This window comes from Rhinichthys klamathensis, unplaced genomic scaffold (assembly GCF_029890125.1).
Source record: "Rhinichthys klamathensis goyatoka isolate OS25496 unplaced genomic scaffold, OSU_Roscu_1.1 h1tg000484l_1, whole genome shotgun sequence".
In the NCBI taxonomy this organism is placed as follows: domain Eukaryota; kingdom Metazoa; phylum Chordata; class Actinopteri; order Cypriniformes; family Leuciscidae; genus Rhinichthys; species Rhinichthys klamathensis.
In genome coordinates, this window is record NW_026606971.1 from 241,899 (window position 1) to 264,602 (window position 22,704).

Here is a 22,704-nt window from a genome sequence, read left to right on the forward strand (position 1 = left end):
TGACATGCTAGGCTGAAAAGAACAGCACTGCTGATCACATCAGGCTTCATAACTAGCATATCGTAAACGTCTCCGTCCACACGAGCGTTCTCCAAAAGTTTCTCATCCACTCTGAAACATCAGAAAAAGGCTAAATTCACCTTACAGCACATTATTGTGGACAAGGCCTTATAATTCACCAGTGATTAGTCTCGCGTAGCCAGAGCTTCAGACTGACTCCATCGCAGCTTTCATTGGCCAAGGACTAACCAGAGCCCATTTGACTGACATGTAAAGCATCCAATCACAGTTCGTTTTGCTCTGCGTCATGTTTAGGGGCGTGAAAATGTAACGTCGATGTCCCTACAATAACAGACTGTTGTGTTAAACTCTTGGGCGTATTTTAAAGAGGCTATGCCGTGAACTTCACATATGTCACATACTTTTGTATATCCAGCGTTTAGTTGATCCTGGTAAGCGCTCATTGCCAGTTGTAAACACGCCGGTGTTTTTTTTTTCCATGAGGGGGTTTGGCTTCACGGCAGCTTTGTTTCCAGGCAGACAGTTCAAAAACGCGACACACATGTCTCCCCGTTTCAACCAATGAGATCACTACTTTGAAAATCCCGAAGTATTTCCCGAAGTATTTCCCATTTAGTGTGCCTTATGCATCAGACCGATGGTTTGAGACTACACACAGCCAGACTTCTGATTATCAGCCAGTCCTGTTTAGCTTATTCTCACCTAGAACTATGACAGAAAGAGATAAGTCTGTCAGACGTGTTTTGTTGTTATGTGCTGTTTAAGTGTAGCTTTATATGAAGTTGTTGATATCACAGATTATGTTAACCATCTCAAATCATGCTGGTAAGATGGTCTTTTCAGTAGGACACTTCAGTAGGTTCATTGAAAAATGTAAAATCTGTGATTTATTAACCCTCATGTCGTTTTAAACCCGTAGTTCTTCCTTCTGAGGAACACAAAAGAAGATATTGTGAACAATGTTGCTAACCAAACCGATATGATGATCATTAACTTCCATTGTACGGACAAGAGACACTGAGACATTTCTCAAAATATCTTCTATTGTGTTCCACAGATGAAAGAAAGTCATAGAGGTTTGAACTGGCATGAGTTTATTAAGGGACTCATTAAAAGATGTTTCCACTATGAAGGCGTTTTGATCATGATGTATGATGTATGATGTATGATGTGAACAGGAAGGCAGGCAGATGAGCAGGTCGGCACAGAACGGGTCGGCTTGGAGGGCGAACAGCTCTAAAGCAGAAATCCCAGCAGGTTTGACGTCTTACCAACATCCTGACTGCAATTATTAGAGATCATATACCAAATGGTCTCTATTCGCCATCTGAACTGTTTGTTTTAGCTCTCTCTCTCTCTCTCTCTCTCTCTCTCTCTCTCTCTCTCTCTCTCTCTCTCTCTCTCTCTCTCTCTCTCTCTCTCTCTCTCTCTCTCTCTCTCTCTCTCTCTCTCTGTGTGTGTGTGTGTGTCTCTCTCTCTCTATATATTTTTCTCTCTCTATGTATATATATATATGTATATATATATATATATATATTATTTTTTATTTTTTTCTTCAGACACCATATATCATTTTTTAATATATTTTTTACTAGTGTGTGCAGGACACTATAGTTCATTTATGTGAGTGAGGAGAGCAAAATAAAGTAAACTATGACATATTATACCCAGAAACTCTTCATACAGTGACTACCAGTAACATTTATACAAATTTGGGAGCAATAATTATTCCGACACTTTGAGCTGATCATGTTTTGCTGAAGTGTTTTTTCTTTAATTGCTAATGCTCTTTTTACACACAGACTGAACAACATGAAGCATTGCTTGGTAATCGGTTGAGCTAAACTGGTATTATCTAATTGTGTAGTTAAATTTAACAGCTGACAGATATTCAACATAATTCATCTGTGAGAGTCTAACAGAAGGACGGACAAAACCAGTGAAATATCAACTGATTTAATAACTCTCAGTTCTGCTCATATTTTACTACCATTTTCTAAACTATAGCGAATAAACTGTGATAATGTGAGAAATGTCGAAGGTGTCTGAATACATTTTGGTTTGACTGTATATGTATATATATATATATTTTTTTTACTTTTTGCTTTATATTGCTCCAGATAAAGCAACTCATTCTGTCCACGTCTGATTCTGTAAGCATGTCAGTGTCTATATTTGTCTCAGTCTAAAACATCCTCTGATTGTCTCTCAGACTAAACGCTGGGCTATTTCTGTGAATCATGGTGCTTTCATTTTTTTTCAGAGTATTTATTTTTAGTCTTTTATATTTTCCAGTGCAGTCAGCTGATTTCAGCACACCAGCTGGGCCGTCAAAGTCTGCTGATCAGAGGAGAACCATTGTGTCTCAGTCGGTCTTCTTCATGGAAGACGGCAACTTCGGTTTGTGGAAATGGATTTTCCATGTTGTCATAGCCAGAAACATGTGATATATCCATTATCCATATCTCATATCCATTTCTGGTTCATGTTGTGTCATATAGCATTGATTGTCTTATCTAGGTGTTGTCTTCAAGAAATATCCAAAACCCAAGAGTGTGCGTAAGTCTATCAACACCATTAAACTGCCGAAACATGAAGACATCTGTTCAACTAAACAGGTACTGTACTGTATGAACCATCCTGTTATTGTTCAAAATAAAAATGCCTAATTTTTCCCAATTCTACACTAGCCTCAGATAACAAAATAAGTTCTAAAAACGATTCGCTAACATTCCCATTAGGCTATGAAAACAATATTTCTGAATGTTCTCTGAACATTCCAAACATACATTTTTTTAATGTTGTAAAAAGTTTTTTTATTGGAACGTTAAAGGAAACATTCCATGAAGATTCCATACAATAATTAAATCATGCACACATAATGGAAACGTTATTTGGAATGTTCTCTGAACATACTGAAACACGCAGTAACATAAAAAAAAAAAAAAAAACATCCAGAAAAAAAGTTCCATGACCGTTGTATAAATAATGTTTCTGCCCTAAAGTTTTGAGAACATTATTAAAGACCGGATAACTTTGAACGAAAGTTGTATTTATGTCACTGGAAGAAGGTTTGTTAATAACTTTGAGAGAACCTTTCGGGGACTTTAGCAAAAGTTCTGAGAGTGTTCCCTGTTAGCTGGGTTTCTGTTCTGACCTAGTAGCTAACTTTTCATGTAGCAGATCGTCAAATGTTGTGATTGGCTGGATCAGTGTGTTGTGATTGGCTGGATCAGTGTGTTGTGATTGGCTGGATCAGTGTGTTGTGATTGGCTGGATCAGTGTGTTGTGATTGGTTGGTTCAGTGTGTTGTGATTGGTTGGATCAGTGTGTTGTGATTGGCTGGATCAGTGTGTTGTGATTGGCTGGATCAGTGTGTTGTGATTGGCTGGATCAGTGTGTTGTGATTGGCTGGATCAGTGTGTTGTGATTGGCTGGATCAGTGTGTTGTGATTGGCTGGATCAGTGTGTTGTGATTGGCTGGATCAGTGTGTTGTGATTGGCTGGATCAGTGTGTTGTGATTGGTTGGATCAGTGTGTTGTGATTGGCTGGATCAGTGTGTTGTGATTGGCTGGATCAGTGTGTTGTGGTTGGCTGGATCAGTGTGTTGTGATTGGCTGGATCAGTGTGTTGTGATTGGTGGGATCAGTGTGTTGTGATTGGCTGGATCAGTGTGTTGTGATTGGCTGGATCAGTGTGTTGTGATTGGCTGGATCAGTGTGTTGTGATTGGTTGGTTCAGTGTGTTGTGATTGGTTGGATCAGTGTGTTGTGATTGGCTGGATCAGTGTGTTGTGATTGGCTGGATCAGTGTGTTGTGATTGGCTGGATCAGTGTGTTGTGATTGGCTTGATCAGTGTGTTGTGATTGGTTGGATCAGTGTGTTGTGATTGGCTGGAACAGTGTGTTGTGATTGGTTGGATCAATGTGTTGTGATTGGCTGGATCAATGTGTTGTGATTGGCTGAATCAGTGTGTTGTGATTGGTTGGATCAGTGTGTTGTGATTGGTTGGATCAGTGTGTTGTGATTGGTTGGATGAGTGTGTTGTGATTGGTTGGATCAGTGTGTTGTGATTGGCTGGATCAGTGTGTTGTGATTGGTTGGATCAGTGTGTTGTGATTGGCTGGATCAGTGTGTTGTGATTGGTTGGATCAGTGTGTTGTGATTGGTTGGATCAGTGTGTTGTGATTGGCTGGATCAGTGTATTGTGATTGGCTGGATCAGTGTGTTGTGATTGGTTGGATCAGTGTGTTGTGATTGGCTGGATCAGTGTGTTGTGATTGGTTGGATCAGTGTGTTGTGATTGGCTGGATCAGTGTGTTGTGATTGGCTGGATCAGTGTGTTGTGATTGGCTGGATCAGTGTGTTGTGATTGGCTGGATCAGTGTGTTGTGATTGGCTGGATCAGTGTGTTGTGATTGGCTGGATCAGTGTGTTGTGGTTGGCTGGATCAGTGTGTTGTGATTGGCTGGATCAGTGTGTTGTGATTGGCTGGATCAGTGTGTTGTGGTTGGCTGGATCAGTGTGTTGTGATTGGCTGGATCAGTGTGTTGTGATTGGCTGGATCAGTGTGTTGTGATTGGTGGGATCAGTGTGTTGTGATTGGCTGGATCAGTGTGTTGTGATTGGCTGGATCAGTGTGTTGTGATTGGCTGGATCAGTGTGTTGTGATTGGTGGGATCAGTGTGTTGTGGTTGGTTGGATCAGTGTGTTGTGATTGGCTGGATCAGTGTGTTGTGATTGGCTGGATCAGTGTGTTGTGATTGGCTTGATCAGTGTGTTGTGATTGGTGGGATCAGTGTGTTGTGTGATTGGCTGGATCAGTGTGTTGTGATTGGTGGGATCAGTGTGTTGTGATTGGCTTGATCAGTGTGTTGTGATTGGTGGGATCAGTGTGTTGTGATTGGCTGGATCAGTGTGTTGTGATTGGTGGGATCAGTGTGTTGTGGTTGGCTGGATCAGTGTGTTGTGATTGGCTTGATCAGTGTGTTGTGATTGGCTGGATCAGTGTGTTGTGATTGGCTGGATCAGTGTGTTGTGATTGGTTGGATCAGTGTGTTGTGGTTGGCTGGATCAGTGTGTTGTGATTGGCTTGATCAGTGTGTTGTGATTGGCTGGATCAGTGTGTTGTGATTGGCTGGATCAGTGTGTTGTGATTGGTTGGATCAGTGTGTTGTGATTGGCTGGATCAGTGTGTTGTGATTGGCTGGATCAGTGTGTTGTGATTGGTTGGATCAAAGTGTTGTGATTGGTTGGATCAAAGTGTTGTGATTGGCTGGATCAGTGTGTTGTGATTGGTTGGATCAGTGTGTTGTGATTGGTTGGATCAGTGTGTTGTGATTGGTTGGATCAGTGTGTTGTGATTGGCTGGATCAGTGTGTTGTGATTGGCTGGATCAGTGTGTTGTGATTGGCTGGATCAGTGTGTTGTGATTGGCTGGATCAGTGTGTTGTGATTGGTTGGATCAGTGTGTTGTGATTGGCTGGATCAGTGTATTGTGATTGGCTGGATCAGTGTGTTGTGATTGGCTTGATCAGTGTGTTGTGATTGGCTGGATCAGTGTGTTGTGATTGGCTGGATCAGTGTGTTGTGATTGGCTGGATCAGTGTGTTGTGATTGGCTGGATCAGTGTGTTGTGATTGGCTGGATCAGTGTGTTGTGATTGGCTGGATCAGTGTGTTGTGATTGGTTGGATCAGTGTGTTGTGATTGGCTGGATCAGTGTGTTGTGATTGGCTGGATCAGTGTGTTGTGATTGGTTGGATCAGTGTGTTGTGGTTGGCTGGATCAGTGTGTTGTGATTGGCTGGATCAGTGTGTTGTGATTGGCTGGATCAGTGTGTTGTGATTGGCTGGATCAGTGTGTTGTGATTGGCTGGATCAGTGTGTTGTGATTGGCTGGATCAGTCTGTTGTGATTGGCTGGATCAGTGTGTTGTGATTGGCTGGATCAGTGTGTTGTGATTGGCTGGATCAGTGTGTTGTGATTGGCTGGATCAGTGTGTTGTGATTGGCTGGATCAGTGTGTTGTGATTGGTCAAGCGCTTCGAGTGTGTTTGGGAAATGGCACAACGCTTACTATAACCGCTAGTTTCAACAGACTACTAATTAACTCAACCAGGCCCCTCCCCTTTATTAAGCATATTAATTATTTAAATGAGGAATATTGTGACGTGTTCGTTCCTGGAAGAAAATCAAGACTACAATGGAGGCGTTTCAGGGAGTTTAAAAACAGTGACACTGACATAAAGAATGACTTTGCTTTGACTTTTTCATGCTCAAACTGCTACATTACACACTAAAAACCGTTAGATTAATCATTATTAAATCAGTATTTGTGTGTGTGTGTGTGTGTGTGTGTGTGTGTGTGCTCTTTAAGTGGCTGAAAAGGTTTGGTATAAAGAATCTGAAGTTGGACCTTCACAAACTGATATCTGGGCCTGAATGCTGCCATCACAACAAACTGGTGCGGTCCGTCCAGAAGCGAGTGTCTGCTAAATACTGCGGCATATTCCCGAGTGTCCTCCTCAATGTGAGCCCAGCGCTGTGTAACACCAGTCACACTGAGCATATGTGTGTGTTCTGCATGTTTAGTGTAACATGTTTGTCCTGATGTTGATCACAGGGGGCTGTGAAACACCTGCATCTGACTCCTGGAGAGTTAAAGCACTACCTCAGTCAGACGGAGAAACTGATGCAGCGATACAGCAGAAGACTGGAGTGGTTACTGACAGGTACAGTACAGGTGTTCATCACACACACTCTCTGAAACACAACTAGCACTCTCATGTAGCTCTTTCTGGCAGGAATGTGAAATATGATTGTGTGCTTGCTTTTATATGAAAAACTTTGCGAGATGGATTAGTCTGTTTGTTAACCGTCACCCGTATAATAGAGCATAGATCTGAATATAAATAGAGTTCACGAAAGCTTTGCAATACAGATCCCTCAGGGCTATTAGCACATCTTTCCCCCGCGAGTCAAAATGACCCGAAGCCTTAAAATTATACTTCTCCAGAAAGCTTATTTTATTTATTTATTTTATTTTAGAGATTTTTTATTTTTTATTTTATTTACCTTTAAATTACTAGATTTTATCAATAAATAATAAATAAATAGTAATTTAAGCACATTCCTCACATTCTTTCAACTTAAATTCAAAATAACTCACAATTTCATGCATGAATCTTTCAATTCAGCTCAGAATATCTTACATTTGTCTTTGCCGACCTCTTGTGGAAAAATAATAATATAACATGATATTTCATGACTCTTGCCACTAGATGGCCTTATATCTCTATATGGAGAAAATGAGCTGTTTCCCGTCAGTTTCTTTTCATTATGCATTCATTTATATTGTACAAAATAAAATCAAGGCCATATGCCTAACCAAGTTTTGTTCCAAATTTTAATATTGAGCCCGCTAAATAGATTTAAAGTGCCATTTTCATAGTAACTCACTGTCCAGTTATGAAATGGTATTCACAGGTATTTTGAATGATACCTAATTTATAATGATTACTAAGATATCTGATAAGGAAAAGTGCAATTAAAAAGCGCAGCAACTGTCCATCTACCGTTCTACAGTAATGTACTATAAATAACTGATGATCATGTGTTTCTCTCTTTGCAGTTCGCAACTATTTCACGTTTTGGCAAATTAGTGGCTAATATTCATATGGATTTGTACAATCTCATTCATATATTTTCGTAAAATCTGTTCGGAGTGGATTTTTTAGTTTTTCTAAAAATCATACATTTCCATGGGAATCACAATCATCCGAGAAAATTACTTTTTCTCCTGAGATCAGGTTGGTGGTATATGTGTCTGTACATGGATCATATCAGTACCAAACACTAAACTTGTTCCAAAACATACTGCTCTTTTGCACAGGCAATAGTTTAAGGGCTCAAAGGCTGTTCTTGAAGGATAGGGATTCAGTTAGCAGGAGACAGAAGCTCACTGGGTTTTAGAAGAAATCCCCTTTCTCCTGCCATGTGTGTATCTCCCGTGTGTGAGCAGGCAGCAGGCGGATGTTCGGATCCGTGCTGGAGAAGGACGTGTGTGTTCTGCTGGATGTGTCCGGATCAATGGCCTCGTTCCTCCCTGAACTCCAGAAGGGACTGACCACACTGATCTGGGATCAGCTGCATGCCAACAGCGTCAGGTGAGGGAACTCCTTTTGCTCTATAGAGGGAGATATAGAAACATCTCTTTCACACTCACCCGTCCTTCCATTGATGGGCCGAACAGATAGTCCCGGTCTGAACTCATGCCGTGGATGGAGTGAATGGACCGTTCTCCCAGACTGAGGCGACGTCTACATTAATCCGGATACGTTTAAAACCGCTCTCCGTCCACACTAGCGAATAAACGCTAAATTCCCCTTTACTGCGCATGCGTAAAACCTCTCAAAAGCTCACTGAGATGATACAGATTACAGACGGAAAAATAAATAATAACGTTGTCACGCAATTCTTCTGGCAGGATCATTTTATTTATTTAGCAAATATCTCAGCATTCACTGATGTTGCTCTCAGTCACCATTATATGTTTGGTGTAAATCACGACTGCTCTCATGTTTTGTCACAGGACAGCAAATGCGAGTGAATTTTCTGTCATCTGTGCAGGACTGTGATATGAAGAGTGCACAAAGAAACATATTTTAGCAACAGTGTGAAAGTGAACAGCACATAACAGGCACAATACCGGTATAAACATGAATATCTATTGGTACAACATGCGTCACATGACTAAACTTATCACGACTAACATCATCGTTTTTAAATACCTCCGTTTTCACAGTCCACACTACAACACGAGAACAGTGTTTTTAAAGTTATCCTTTTAAAGGCCTGTGATGAGACATTTCCAGCCACATGGGTTTGATCTGGGCTATCTAACTGGGACCCAGCCAGTTTTGTCCACGGTTTCCATGTAGGCCCCACATGGGTTTGCCCAGATGAAATGAACACTGCTCAGTGTGCACACTACAGGCTGTTAAATGTAACACATATCAGTGTTGGAGTTAATGAGATTGATTATTGATCATTATTCAATCAATTAATTGTTTATAGCATCTGATTGCATCTTCTTTTGCTGTTCTCAACATAACAAACAGATACAACTGCCAGAGAAAAACTAATGTTAAAAATTCTAGCGCCCAACTAAAGCACACACTGATCACCATAATGGTGGCATCAAACCAAACTATTATTTTCATAAATCATCAACATCTTAACCTCTGTTAATTCTCAAATAAAAGAATTTCTAAAAAGAAATAAAGTCAACCTGGTTGGTAATAAGTGAAGCTGGTAATGCTGTTTGTGGAGTTGTTTAATCAGATCCTGAGAGATTTCATGTATTTTATCTTCAGTTGATTTCATAAGGCTGTGGCTGGAAGTAGCTCTTGTGTTTCTCTTTCCTTCAGTGATTTTGCTTGTTAACAGCAGGTGTTCATCAATAATGCTCAATCTTCAATCAATAAATTATCTTATTAACTCCAACACTGATCAGTGTTACATTTAACAGCCTGTAGTGTGCACACTGAGCAGTGTTCATTTCATCTGGGCAAACCCATGTTCAAAACATGGAAACCATGGACAAAACTGTCTGGGTCCCAGTTAGATAGCCCAGGTCAAACCCATGTGGGCCCCATATGGTTTTGCTGGCTGTGTCACCAGACTAGAAATGTGAAAAGGTTCCATAATGGGTTCAAAATACACCTGAAAGTTTCCTATCCTAGCCTCCTATTGTGGTTAGTGAGTTTGCTGGCCGGTGTGGGTGTGTTTGTGTGTGTCAGGTTTACGATGCTGGCGTTCTCTGAAGGGGTGTGTGTGTGGCAGCCGGCGCCGGTGGAGTCCAGTGAGGATCAGTGTGTGGAGGCAGTGCAGTGGTTGAGTCGACTCACTCCACACGGGCCTTCACACACACTGCAGGCACTGCAGGTACTCTCACAATAACTGCCTTCACACACACACACTCACACACACTGCAGGCACTGCAGGTACTCTCACAATAACTGCCTTCACACACACTGCAGGCGCTGCAGGTACTCTCACAATTACTGCCTTTATACACACTGTTATCACATGGCTTTCTGGAAAACATCACCGGGATTGGTCAATGGCTGCAGTGTGTGCTCAACTCAGCTTACTAATTTTTGTTATAAGAACATTTCCAAAATTTTTGTTTTGGTTATGGAAACTTTAAAATGTCCACGTTTACATGTTTAACCCTCCTGCAGTTCTCCTGTTTACAGCTGGTGTTAAGATGCGTTTTGGTGGATCGGATCACAGGTGGACGAGGGAAACATTCCCGTTCACACCTGGTGTTTCAATTCGTCACTTTTGTCCACTTTCAACCACTTCAGCTCAGATTTCTTCAAGAGGAGGGTCTACGGGCGGGAAATGGATGTGTTTTTCAGATCTTTTCATCTAATGGATGAAATAAGCTCACGCAATTTACATATGAACGTGACCAGAGATGACTGGACTGCTTGAAACCTTTTTCATCTTCAAACCAAACTTGGGTCTCAGCCGACATAGTTTAAACCCCGTCTGGCTAGAGCTCTTCTCATAATGTTTAGCATTAGTCCAGTAGAAGGTGTTTTTTTTGGCTGTTTGAACACATTTGACCACATGAGTGTTTACTCTAAGAAAGCAATTCAGTTGAATGTGTTTTCGACTACCTCTGGAAGTGTTTGAAAGTGGACAAGCTTAAAATATGTAATACCCCGTTTACACCAGTATTTAGCGTCGTCCACTTGTGATGCGATCGACTAAAACGCTTCTTAACTCCAGCTGTAAACAGGGCCTCAGTTGTTCTGGTGTTTGTGAGTAAGTGTGACTGTGTGTAACGCTTCTTAACTCCAGCTGTAAACAGGGCCTCAGTTGTTCTGGTGTTTGTAAGTAAGTGTGACTGTACACAGCAAAATTCCCAGTGTTAAATTAACACTCTCGGTGTTCATATAGGTCCAACTACAGGGTGTTAAAAATGAACACTGAAGCAGTGTTGAAGTTAATGAGATAATTAAGTGATTAATTAAGTGATGATTGGCCATTAGTGGTCACTCCCGATGTTAATAAGCAGAATCATTTAAGGAAAGAGAAACAACAAGAACGAAAAAAAGAGAAACACAAGAACTACTGACTTCGAGCCTTTTCACATTATTGCACTTATTATTACCAGTGTGACTTTATTTCTGTCATACATCTACAAAAGTTATTGAGATTCAACGGAAGTTTAGACGGCAATGTTTTATGGAATTTTTCATTTCAAGCCACCATTATGGTGGTCAGTGTTTGCTTTAGTTAGGCTCTTGACCCTTTTCATTTTTTATTGTTAGTTTTTCTCTGGCTGCTCCAACATTGTGTTTATAAAGCACATTTGATATTGCACGAGAGAACATGCCAACAGTATGTTGTGATGATGACATTATCATCACGTAGTGACCTGATTCACTGATGTCATTCAGAGTCTAGATCTTTGACTATATGATTGATGTTGTGTTTTAGTATGGGTGATTGTAGCCCTTAGATTTTACAGTTTGAGACCCAACAGCAATTATAACAATTTTGAAACTTTTTTGTGCACTGGAGCTCTTGTGTTTAGACACACAAACATCAAGAATCAGCATATGAATCACAACAATGGTGACAATAAACAAACTAGTGACACACAGATCAACTCTGAACATCACAAAACAAGCTATTAAAGTCATAACAAAACAATAGCAAAATAAAAACAAACAGGAAAAACAATGAAAATTACAGGACAATTCAGCTGTATAATTTATTCATACTGCAATGCATGATGGGAGCCATGGATGCATTTCGATTGGTGGCTCCCATCATGCACTGCAACATGAATATTTTATGTGATTGTCACCATTGTTGAGATTCATATGTAGATTATTGATATCTATGTGGTATTTTAAAACCTACAGATTATTAAAGCACTGCTGGAATTAGTTACTTTAATGAATATGAATAGAATCTTTGTATAATCAGTTTATAATGCTGGTCGAGTGAATCAGGACACTACAGGATGGTAATCTCATCATTTAAACATAACCATCATGACCTGGGCTGTGTTTCCCAAAAGCATTTTAAACCTAACTTGATCGTAGAACAATTGCAACAAAATGTCTGTACAATCAAATTAGGCTTAAGATGCTTTCGGAAACACAGCCCATGTCATGGTTTCTCCTGCAATAACACATGTGCTTTATAAACACAGAGATGGAGCAACCAGAGAAAAACTAATGTTAAAAAGCAAAGGGTCAAGAGCCCAACTAAAGCAAACACTGATCGCCATAATGGTGACATGAAATGAAACATTCCATAAAACATTACCATCTAAACTTCTGTTCAATATAATTAAGAATGTGTGTAGATTTATGACAGAAATACACTGGTAATAATAAGTACAATAATGTGTAATGGCTCGAAGTCAGTAGTTCTTGTTGTTTCTCTTTCCTTCAATGATTCTTCTTATTAACATTAGCTATCACCACTAATCATCACTTAATTATCTCATTAACTTCAACACTGCTTCAGTGTTCATTTTTAACACCCTGTAGTTGGACCTATATGAACACCGAGAGTGTTAATTTAACACTGGGAATTTTGCTGTGTATGTAACGCTTCTTAACTCCAGCTGTAAACAGGGCCTCAGTTGTTCTGGTGTTTGTGAGTAAGTGTGACTGTGTGTAACGCTTCTTTGCTCAGGCCGGCTGTGGTTTGTCAGATGATGTTGGTCTGTATCTGATCTGTGATGGAAGGAGTGACTCGAGCCACAGTCTAATACTGAGAGAGATCGAGACCCTGAGACGAGAGAAGAGCTTCACCGTCCACACCGTCGCACTCAACCGCCATGACAGGTCAACTATAAACGCCCGTTCACACCAACCACAATAACTATACAGATATAGTTCTGAAAATCATTCTCAATATTAAAGAATAGCAGAGTTCACACCTCGACTATAGCGATAACGGCACAGAGAAACAATATTCAATTCAATTTAATTCAAATTTATTTGTATAGTGCTTTTCACAATACAGATTGTTTCAAGTGCATTTCAGAAATGTACATAGAAAAAATACAGTTAGTTAATCATGTATTAATTTAGGGCATAACATATGCCAATACCGTTGGAATCACTTTCACAACGATTTTATCCAGATGATGAACGATAAAATCACTGACAGCCAATCAGAATCCATCCAGCTGTGGAGTTTGAGCATTTAAAGTGACATAAAAACACGTGCTTAAAATAAACAGAACGATACGGTCTGCTGGTGTCTACGCTAATCTTTATAGTTATCGTTTTTGGTGTGAACAAGCCTGCTGCAATGTTACTTTGGCAACAGATTTTGTGTTTTATGAATAAATGTTTTTTATGAGATTGGAATAATGTCTATGTATCAGCGAGTCAAAAAAACTCCTAAAATCAGTGACATACGGCGAGTGATTATTACACAGCAAAATCCTCAGTGTTAAATGAACACTGAGAGTGTGAATTATATAAACTCAGAGCAGAGTGTTAAATGAACACTGAAGCAGTGTTAAAGTTAATGAGACAATTAAGTGAATAATTGAGTGATGGTTGAGCATTATTGAAGACACCTGATGTTAACAAGCAGATTCACTGAAAGAGAAAAACAGATTTTTAACTCTCTGGGGTCGGCGGTCTCGCCGGCGATACCAGCTCACTTTTTTCCTTATCAGTGCAAAAGAGACTCAAATTACTCTGTTAATTTTGATCTTACATATAAGTGTTGTACATCATTCGATCCTGTTAAGTTTGTATTTTTTTTGTGGAACCTCATAATAAAAACAAAGTGTTGCGCTTTTCGCCTAATAAAGAAAAATAAACATGATGCGCGTTCTGCGTTCTCTCTGTCAGTGAAGTCCATTCTGAAACGCGTCCGAAAAATCATCTGTAACTCTGCAAATACTCAGTCAAACAGGTATACAGGCACACAGGCATGAAGCCTGAATTATCTTCTTTTAAATGAAGTAATTTATATAAAAAATTTTTTTTCTCATTTTATGTAATCTGTACGAAAAGAGAGAGATGATAGTCGTTCTCGTCTCAGCTCATTAAAGTTAATTTGACCACGCCCACGGAGCGCGCGCTCTATTCAAACACAAATGCTCTGAGGCGATCCACACCCACATCAGCTGGATAACCCACCGAAAGAGACTCTGAGAGACGCTGTGAGGAATAATAGTACTATCTTAATAATAACCCTCAGAAGTAGGCTACAGGTAGTTTCATTTGGAGGAGCAACGGATCCAGCCGAGGAAATAGGTACATTCTTTATTTTCAAGTGCTTTGTGCTAATCGCGATATGGAATAGTGTGTGTCTGTAAACAAAAAGACTGTTTGAATCGCGTTTTTGTGTGTGAATGAATGAACAGCTTTTACCTAACTATATTGCAATACTGAGATGAGTAAAAATCGACTGAAATATGTTGAAATAAAATATTTTTGTATAAGCAACGTATTAAACTGCAAATTAACATTTATATGTCCTAATCATAAAAACGATATGTTACATATGAAAGACAAGATGTCGTTTTTACTGTAAAATACTGCCACATCAAATAAGCTTGTTTGCTAAGATGTTATTATAGTATTTGTTCGATTGTAAGCTACACTGTAAAAAATTTACTGTAAAATTTACAGCAACTTACTGGCAATTTTGGTTGCCAGTAAGCCTGTAAATTTTACAAGATTACCGTAAATCATAAACTACAATTAACTGTAAAAAATACAGCACACCTGTAAAAGCAGAAAAACAAGAGCAGCTGTGAATTTACAGTTTTTTATTGTATTATTTACAGTATGATGATTTGATAATTTGAGGAAACCGATTATCTTAAATTGGTCAATTGACATTTCATATTTATACTGTGATTTTATTTCATTTGAGTCCAGTAAAAAAAAAAAAAAAAAAAAATTTAAATGAGTTAACAAACCATCTCTTTAACTCAATCCTCTTGCAGATAATTGTAAGTTAACAACAGCATACACCGGAATTGACGAACTTAACAAAAAGATCATCAATACATCAGCAACTACAGTCACTGCCTTTAAATAAAGCAACACACAGCATAACATCGGTGTTTCTCTGCTCCTCCTGAACTGAAGCACAGGCTCTACTCTTCAACACAATGGTGACACACAAAACGCAACAGAAACACTTTAAATCCCAACAGAACATTAAACACTAACAGATCTCCACTATATCATTATGTCCAAAAACACATAAAATCACACTTCATTTCAGCATTTACTCTCCTGAGCAGTCATTCATATAAATATATATTCACATTTCACATTTATTGTCACATAAATACATGCACAGAAAATAACTTATTTTGTTTAGTAAATTTGACTTAGATTGTATAGTAAACTACTGACTTTCAGCCACAGCCATATATTTAATCAACTGAAAAGAAATGAAGACAGTACATATCTAAAGATCTCAGCAGAGGAGGAGTAAAGAACTCATTAACAGCATCACTTGTCAAGGTCTTTTTGAGAATTAACTGAGGTTTAGATGTTGATGATTTATGGTTTAGTTTGTAGTCACCATGATGGTGATAAGTGTTGGCTTTAGTTGGGCTGTTACCCTTGACATTGCAACATTAGTTTTTCTCTGGCTGCTTTACCTGTGTGTTTATAAGGCACAACAGTTATAGCAATAAAGCCAAGCGAAAAGAATTCTGGTGACTCTGGCTGTGTATTGGTGATGTCATCAAAAGAGCTTACAGATCAGTAGCACCTCATTTCACCCAGAGTTGAATATCTTCTCAGTCATATGGTTCTTTCCATATAATTGATTAATATAGCGATTTTCCATAAGACAATTTAACAGCATTATCATTTGAATGATTTTAAAAACAATATGGCATAGATAGTTTAAAAAACATCATGTTATTGAGTCACACACAGACATCAACAATCAGCGTATGAATCTCAACAATGGTGACACTCAAATGAAACGCTTCATGTTGCAATGCATGCTGGGTATCACCTTAATACAGAACTCCCAGCATGCATTGCAGCATGCATAAAATATGCAGCTGAATTGTCTTATTTTCTTTTCTTCTTACCATGTGCTTTTATTTTTGTTGTTGTTTTTTGATGTGACTTTTTAGTAGCTTGATTTGTGATGTTCAGAGTTGATATATCTATATTATGTTTGTCACCATAGTTGAGGTTCATATGCTGATTCTTGATACACGTGTGTTCCAGTTGCTTGAAAGGTTTTGTGAATCTTATATATGTCAAACACAAATTACCTAATATAATCACAACTGAACATCATCATCATGCTGTAGAATCACACGACTATAACAATCAGTAAGGAGAAATTTATTATACCTCAATTTCATAATCAAAAAATTACTCTAATTAAGATCAGCCACTAGATGCTGTCAAGGCTGATATCAATAGACATCCATCAACACCTGAACATCATTTTACTTGACTTGTATTGCCATAACAAATTTGTCTTAAAGTCACCAATATGGTGATCAGTGTTTATTTTAGTTGGGCTCTTGACCCTTAAATCATTAATTTTAAATTGTATTTGATTGCTGTACCTGAGTTATAACAGCCAGAGGAACAAATAGAAAAAGGTGATCTGATGGTGTTGGTTGTGTTTTAACATAATCATTATTTGACCTGAATCACTGATCTCATTGAGAGCATAATTTCTAAGTCAAGTTTACCTTATGAATTATAGAGGCACTGTCATTGTAGAGCATACCGTTTTTATCCTTATCAATGAAATCCAAATGATCAAATCAATAAAAATTAAAAATTTCCAAAAAAAAGTTTATGTAGGCACACACAGACATCAAGAATTAGCAAATGAATCTCAGCAATGGTGTCAAACAGATCACCTCTAAACATAAGCTCATTATTTATTCATGCAGCAATGCATGATGGGAGCCATGCATGAGTTTTGATTAGTGACACCGACAATGCACTGCAACATGCTTTTTAATTGTCACCATTGTTGAGATTCACAGGCTGATTCTTGATGCCTGTGTCTAAAAAAGGTTTGTTTTAAATAAGCAAAAGTTTTAAGAAATTATTTGGATTACATTGTAGAAGTTAAAAACATTATGTTGTACAAGGACAGTGCTGCTTCAATTAATAAAGAAAACTGAATTCAGAAATTGGTCTGTATATGAATTCAGTGTTTCAGGTCAAAGATTGTGAAATAACAATTATGTTAAAACACAACCAACACCATCAGATCACCTTGTCTATAGGTTCATCTGGCTGCTATAATTCACGTACTGTAGCCAAACAAAATCTAAAGTTATTGATTTAAGGGTCAAGAGCCCAACTAAAACAAACACTGATCATCACAATGGTGACTTAAAATTCTGGTTTTCTCCTTCAGTGATTCTGCTTGTTAACATCAGGTGTCTTCAATTATGCTCAATCATCACTCAATTATTCACTTAATTATCTCATTAACTTTAACACTGCTTCAGTGTTCATTTAACACTCTGAGTTTATATAATTCACACTTTTCAGTGTTAATTTAACACTGAGGAATTTGCTGTGTACCATTCTCACTGATGCTTCCAAGACTATCACAACATCCTTGCAATTTTAACAAGTCCTCATCTATCAGATGTTTCCTAATATCATCTTTTTTTTTAAAGTCCAATTTTAGGGGGTATTTTCAACTAAAAACAGACAAAACAATATTTACACGACAACAGCGTTTTAGGGGCCTGAAAACACAAACTTTTGAAAACAGTTTTCTTTTTCATGTAAAATACAAACCGTGAATTTGTGTTTGTGAAACTGTGACGTCATGCGCATGTGTATTATGTGTTCAGTCTATAGATGTGTAATGTTTCTTTATAAAGTGACATCGCCATCTACTGGCCTGGCATGAGTAATACAGCGTTTTAGTTGTATTTACAGATCCATGTGAATGGGGATCATTTGGACAACATTGTTGTCTGTACTTAAAAAGTTTCAAAGTGCAAAGGAAAAACTTTAGCATTATTACACTGTTGTCATGTAAACATGCCCTTAGATGGTTTTCAAGCCACAGATCTTATGCAGTTTAAACTTAAATGGTTTATATGAACAAAGTAGAGCTGGGCGATATATCGCATGACATTGTTATGCGCATCTCTTCAGTAAAGCCGGTTCCTTGATTAGTAGTAAATCACCTTCACCTGCTTTCAGATGGAAGATATGATGCAGATATGAGTGTTAAATTAACACTCAAGAGTATTAAAGTTAATGAGATAATTAAGTGATTAATTGAGTGATAATTGAGCATTATTGAAGACACCTGATGTTATCAAGCAGAATCTCTGAAGGAGAAAATCACAAATTGTAAGCCACCGTTATGGCGATCAGTGTTTGCTTTAGTTGGACTCTTGACCCTTATACTTTCACTTTAAATTTTGTTTGTCTGCTGTTATTGATTTATAACAGCCAAATGAACAAGGAAAAGTGTGATCTGATAGTGTTGGTTATGTTTTGGCAAAATCATGCTTTGATCTGAAAAATGAAACTTAATGAGATGATTTGGTTTAATTTGTTAGCCACAGCTTTGTGATTCTGCAGAATATGATTATCAGTATTTTTCTTATAATCCAAAATTTTTAATTAACATTGTTTTGATCAAAACACTTTCAATTGAATTTCCATAGCAACACAGACATCAATAATCAGCCTGTGAATCTCAACAATGGTGACAATAATAATGCATGTTGCAGTGGGTGCCACCAATCACAACTCATTAATGGCTCCCATCGTGCATTGCGGTATGAATAAATTATAATCTGAATTGTCTATGTAATTTATTCTGCTCGTCACCAGTGTTGAGATGCATTGACTGAATCTTGTCGTCTGTGTGTGCCTGAAAGACAGACTTTTTTTTAAACAACTTTTAAGAAATCCTTTATATTATATCTAAATTTATTTATGCAGAATCACAGTTATGCTGTAACCAACAGCATAAATCACAAACAAAAAGTTCAAATGATGATTGTCATAATACAACCATCACCATTAGATCACTTTTGTTCTTTGTTGAGCTGGTAGTTATAACTCAGATACAACACACAAACTTAATTTAAAGTTAATAATATAAGGGTCAAGAGCCCAACTAAAGCAAACAATGATCGCCATAACGGTGGCTTACAATTCTGCTTTAGGTGTCTTCAATAATGCTCAATCATCACTCAATTAATCACTTAATTATCTCATTAACTTCAACACTCTTGAGTGTGGACTCATATACACTCCCAGGAGTGTTAATTTAACACTGGAGTTTTTGCTGTGTACAAAGACCCGTAGTTAACTGACAAGCTGAGCCATATCGCATCAATTATCGCTGGCGATATGTCCGCGATATTAATGTGATATGGCTCAGCTTGTCAGTTAACCCTCTGGGGACCAGAAACGCGCCGGCGCGTTTTGCTCGTTTTTTTTCACATAGCAGAAAAATAGACTTAAAGTACTACCATCATTTCTGTTCATATAGAGTTAAGAAATATGAGAAAATAATCTGTTAAATGTCTACTTTTTTATGTGCCCACATACAATCGAAATAAAATATTGTGCTTTTGTAAAATAAAGAAAATAAACAGGGTGTGCGTTCTGCCTCTCGGTCACCGTGAACTTTTTTTCTGGAGCACGTCTCTAATCTTCAACACAACTCAGCTAATACTATTCACCCAGCCATAAGCAATATATCTTTTAAATCATTTGAGTTTGTACTTTTAAATGATCCGATTCAAAACTAAAATTATTATTCTCCGTTTATGTCATCTATATAAAAAGAGAGACGTGTCAGCCCATCTCATTATCGTTCTCTCAGCTGATTATCTGTGGTAATGTGACACGCCTACGGAGAGCACGCGCTATTCAAACGCAAATATGTGAAGCAACACATTGAGACGCGTTAACGCCCATAAACTCTGAAAACACACATTATTTTTTAGTCAGATTAATCTACTGTCGTCTTGCGCGGCTATATGTGGAACAATCCTGGGACATTTACCACTGGGTTATTTTCACTTCGAGGATGAACAGATTCAGCTGAGAAGTAAGTGTTTTTTGCAAGTGCTTTGTTCTAATCGCGATATAGAATAACGTAGTGTCTGTAAACGGAAAAATAGCATACTGTTAAATGTGAATCATGTTTGTGTCACACAGTTTGTGTGTGTGTGTGTGAATGAATGAATGAACGCACAGATACGCACTGTTACAGACTAAATAACAGACAACATTTCGTTGACTCGTTTTGGATAAAGTTTTTACTCTAAAATAGACATCAAATAAGCTTTTTTAGGAGTTTCTGCTCATATGTTAAATATATAGTATGTTTTGTCAATAAACTAATCAACTAAGATGTTATAGTGTTTGTTCAAGCTATATCAAAATAATGAATCCTCAACTTTGAAATATGTATGATCAAACTAAGACATTTATGGAGAAAGACAATTTTCTTTTCAAGATGTTTCCAACTCTAACTTTGAACTGAAATAAAACCATGTCTATATGGTGAAGGGTGTGTGATAGAAGTGTCCAGACGTATGCACCCTGTATTTTCCTTATAATATCCAAACAATCTAAAAGCCATTCTTTTTTAAATCTCCTCATTCTTTGTGCAAGGCTCCTGTAATGATATGGCCTGATAGCACCTAATAGGGCCATTATGGGAGGGTCTTTGTCTTTCTCAGGTGTGGAATGCCATACATATTAATGAGAGATCAAGCCTCCTGCATAAAGCTTTCTCAAACAAAACACGTCATTAAAAATGTAAAAGACTTTATTGACTTATCTGAATGAGTAGTCAGGATGATTCTCACATAGTTTTGGAGCAAATATTCTAGGCTATGTGATACAATTTTCAAAAGTCTTGTGAAGAAATAATCAATATGTGTTTTGTGGTCTTATTTCAGCAACTTTCATTTTTATTTTTTTCAATAACCACGCATAAACATTATTCTATTAAAAATACAAACATGTACATACATGTTGCTCAGATCTCATGGTAGCCAAGTTTGTGCTATATAGAGTGAATTTACACCTTTGCCATTAACATGTTTATAAATAACTGAAAAAAGCACAAATGTCAGTGCATGTCAAAACATCCCAAGGGCCCCAAAAACACTCTGGTCCCCAGAGGGTTAACTACGGTTCTTTGTAGTAAATGCCGCTCCATCTGAAAGCAGGTGAAGGCGATTTACTACTAATCAAGGAACCGGCTTTACTGACGAGATGCGCATAGCAATGTCATGCGATATATCGCCCAGCCCTAGAACAAAGCGGACTTTATGTGTCTAAGATTTAAAATTCTTCAACTGAAGTTTCAGCGCTTACACTTAGAATGTCTAAAGTGGACTATTGAAGTAAAGTGTGTTTAACTAATGTAACTAATAGTGTGATGTTTGTGAACAGATCGGGCAGTGAGTTTCTGAAGTGTCTGGCCCATAAAACAGGAGGCCGATTCCATCAGGCTCCTGAAAACACAGATCCGGATCTGATCGGGAAACTGCTGTCAGACGCAGTGCGTATATGTGCTCAACACTTCTGTTATATCACCATTCTGCAGGAGTGTGTGCTGTTCAACTCGTTCAAATGCATTTCTGCAGATTCTTTGTGATGAAGTGTGTTGATTCTTGTATTTCCACAATCAAAGGATCCAGTGCTTCCAACATTTGAGGGGGACGATCTGAGGAAACTATCAGAAGAGATTGAGAAGCTGAGATTGTTCCAGAAACAAGCTAAATCTTTCAGGTGTGTGTTCATTCAGGCAACAGTGCTTATGTATGGAAGCCCGTTTCCGCCCCAGTTGAGTAAAAAAATAACTTGAGAAAATTAGAAACTTTCTCATAATAATGACTTAACATCTCTATAGTTATGACTCATTATGACTTACAGAATTATATTTTTTCTCATCTGTGGCGGAAACAGGATTCCATACTTATGTAATGATTGATGTTATTGTGGACTTTTTAATATAGTGACTTGTCTTTTGTTTTCATAGGGAAACTATTCTGGGGTCGAGGAACCTGGAGGGAACGTAGACGCTGATCTCCATGCATGTTCAAATCACTTTATTCAGAATAAACCACTATGGAGTAAAACATGTGGTGAAATAAATATAGTGTGTTTCACTCACTAAAACATCTAACTAATTTAATAAGGCCTAATGTAAGAATATTTGATAACACTTTATTTTACAGTGTCCTTGTTACACATTTTACATGTAGTTACTGTAGTAATAACTATAAATTATGTATAATTACACACAACTAACCCTAAACCAAAGCAATTCCTAACCCTATAGTAAGTACATATAGTTCAATATTAATATACACTATTATTACTCAGAAATAATCTCAACTCAAGAATAATATTTTGGAAACATATTGTAAATAGCTATCAGTTATAAAAAGTATGGTTGAATGAAATGTTGCATGTTCGCTAAATGCGTCTGCAAAGATTTTAGTTAAAGTCATGTTTTTAATTAATTCACTATTACACATTAAGTGTTTGCAGTTTAATATTAAAAGATATTAATTTTCAGTGGACTCAAATTAAGTAACTTCACTGTACTAGTTTTCAAACTCGAACTGTTTGAAGCAATCGGTTTCACAAATGACCTTCCAT

General features: G+C 37.8%; 1 protein-coding gene across 5 annotated transcripts in view; it reads left to right on the plus strand.

Moving 5' to 3' along the window:
• Positions 1-22,152, plus strand: part of vwa3a (von Willebrand factor A domain containing 3A) — a 58,105-nt gene extending 35,953 nt beyond the window's left edge. Inside the window, exons 22-32 of one of the 5 annotated variants that reach the window (XM_056237224.1) lie at positions 1,200-1,278; positions 2,317-2,421; positions 2,542-2,639; positions 6,399-6,551; positions 6,645-6,753; positions 8,043-8,187; positions 9,823-9,967; positions 12,752-12,903; positions 21,490-21,598; positions 21,731-21,828; positions 22,079-22,152. In XM_056237224.1, the coding sequence (XP_056093199.1) occupies positions 1,200-1,278; positions 2,317-2,421; positions 2,542-2,639; positions 6,399-6,551; positions 6,645-6,753; positions 8,043-8,187; positions 9,823-9,967; positions 12,752-12,903; positions 21,490-21,598; positions 21,731-21,828; positions 22,079-22,118 (1,233 nt within the window). In that variant the 3' untranslated portion in view covers positions 22,119-22,152. Of the gene's footprint in view, positions 1-1,199; positions 1,279-2,316; positions 2,422-2,541; positions 2,640-6,398; positions 6,552-6,644; positions 6,754-8,042; positions 8,188-9,822; positions 9,968-12,751; positions 12,925-21,489; positions 21,599-21,730; positions 21,829-22,078 lie in introns of those variants that run through there. The other 4 variants (XR_008804094.1, XM_056237225.1, XR_008804095.1 and 1 more) reach the window with 4 other exon arrangements.
• The last annotated feature ends 552 nt before the right edge of the window (positions 22,153-22,704 follow it).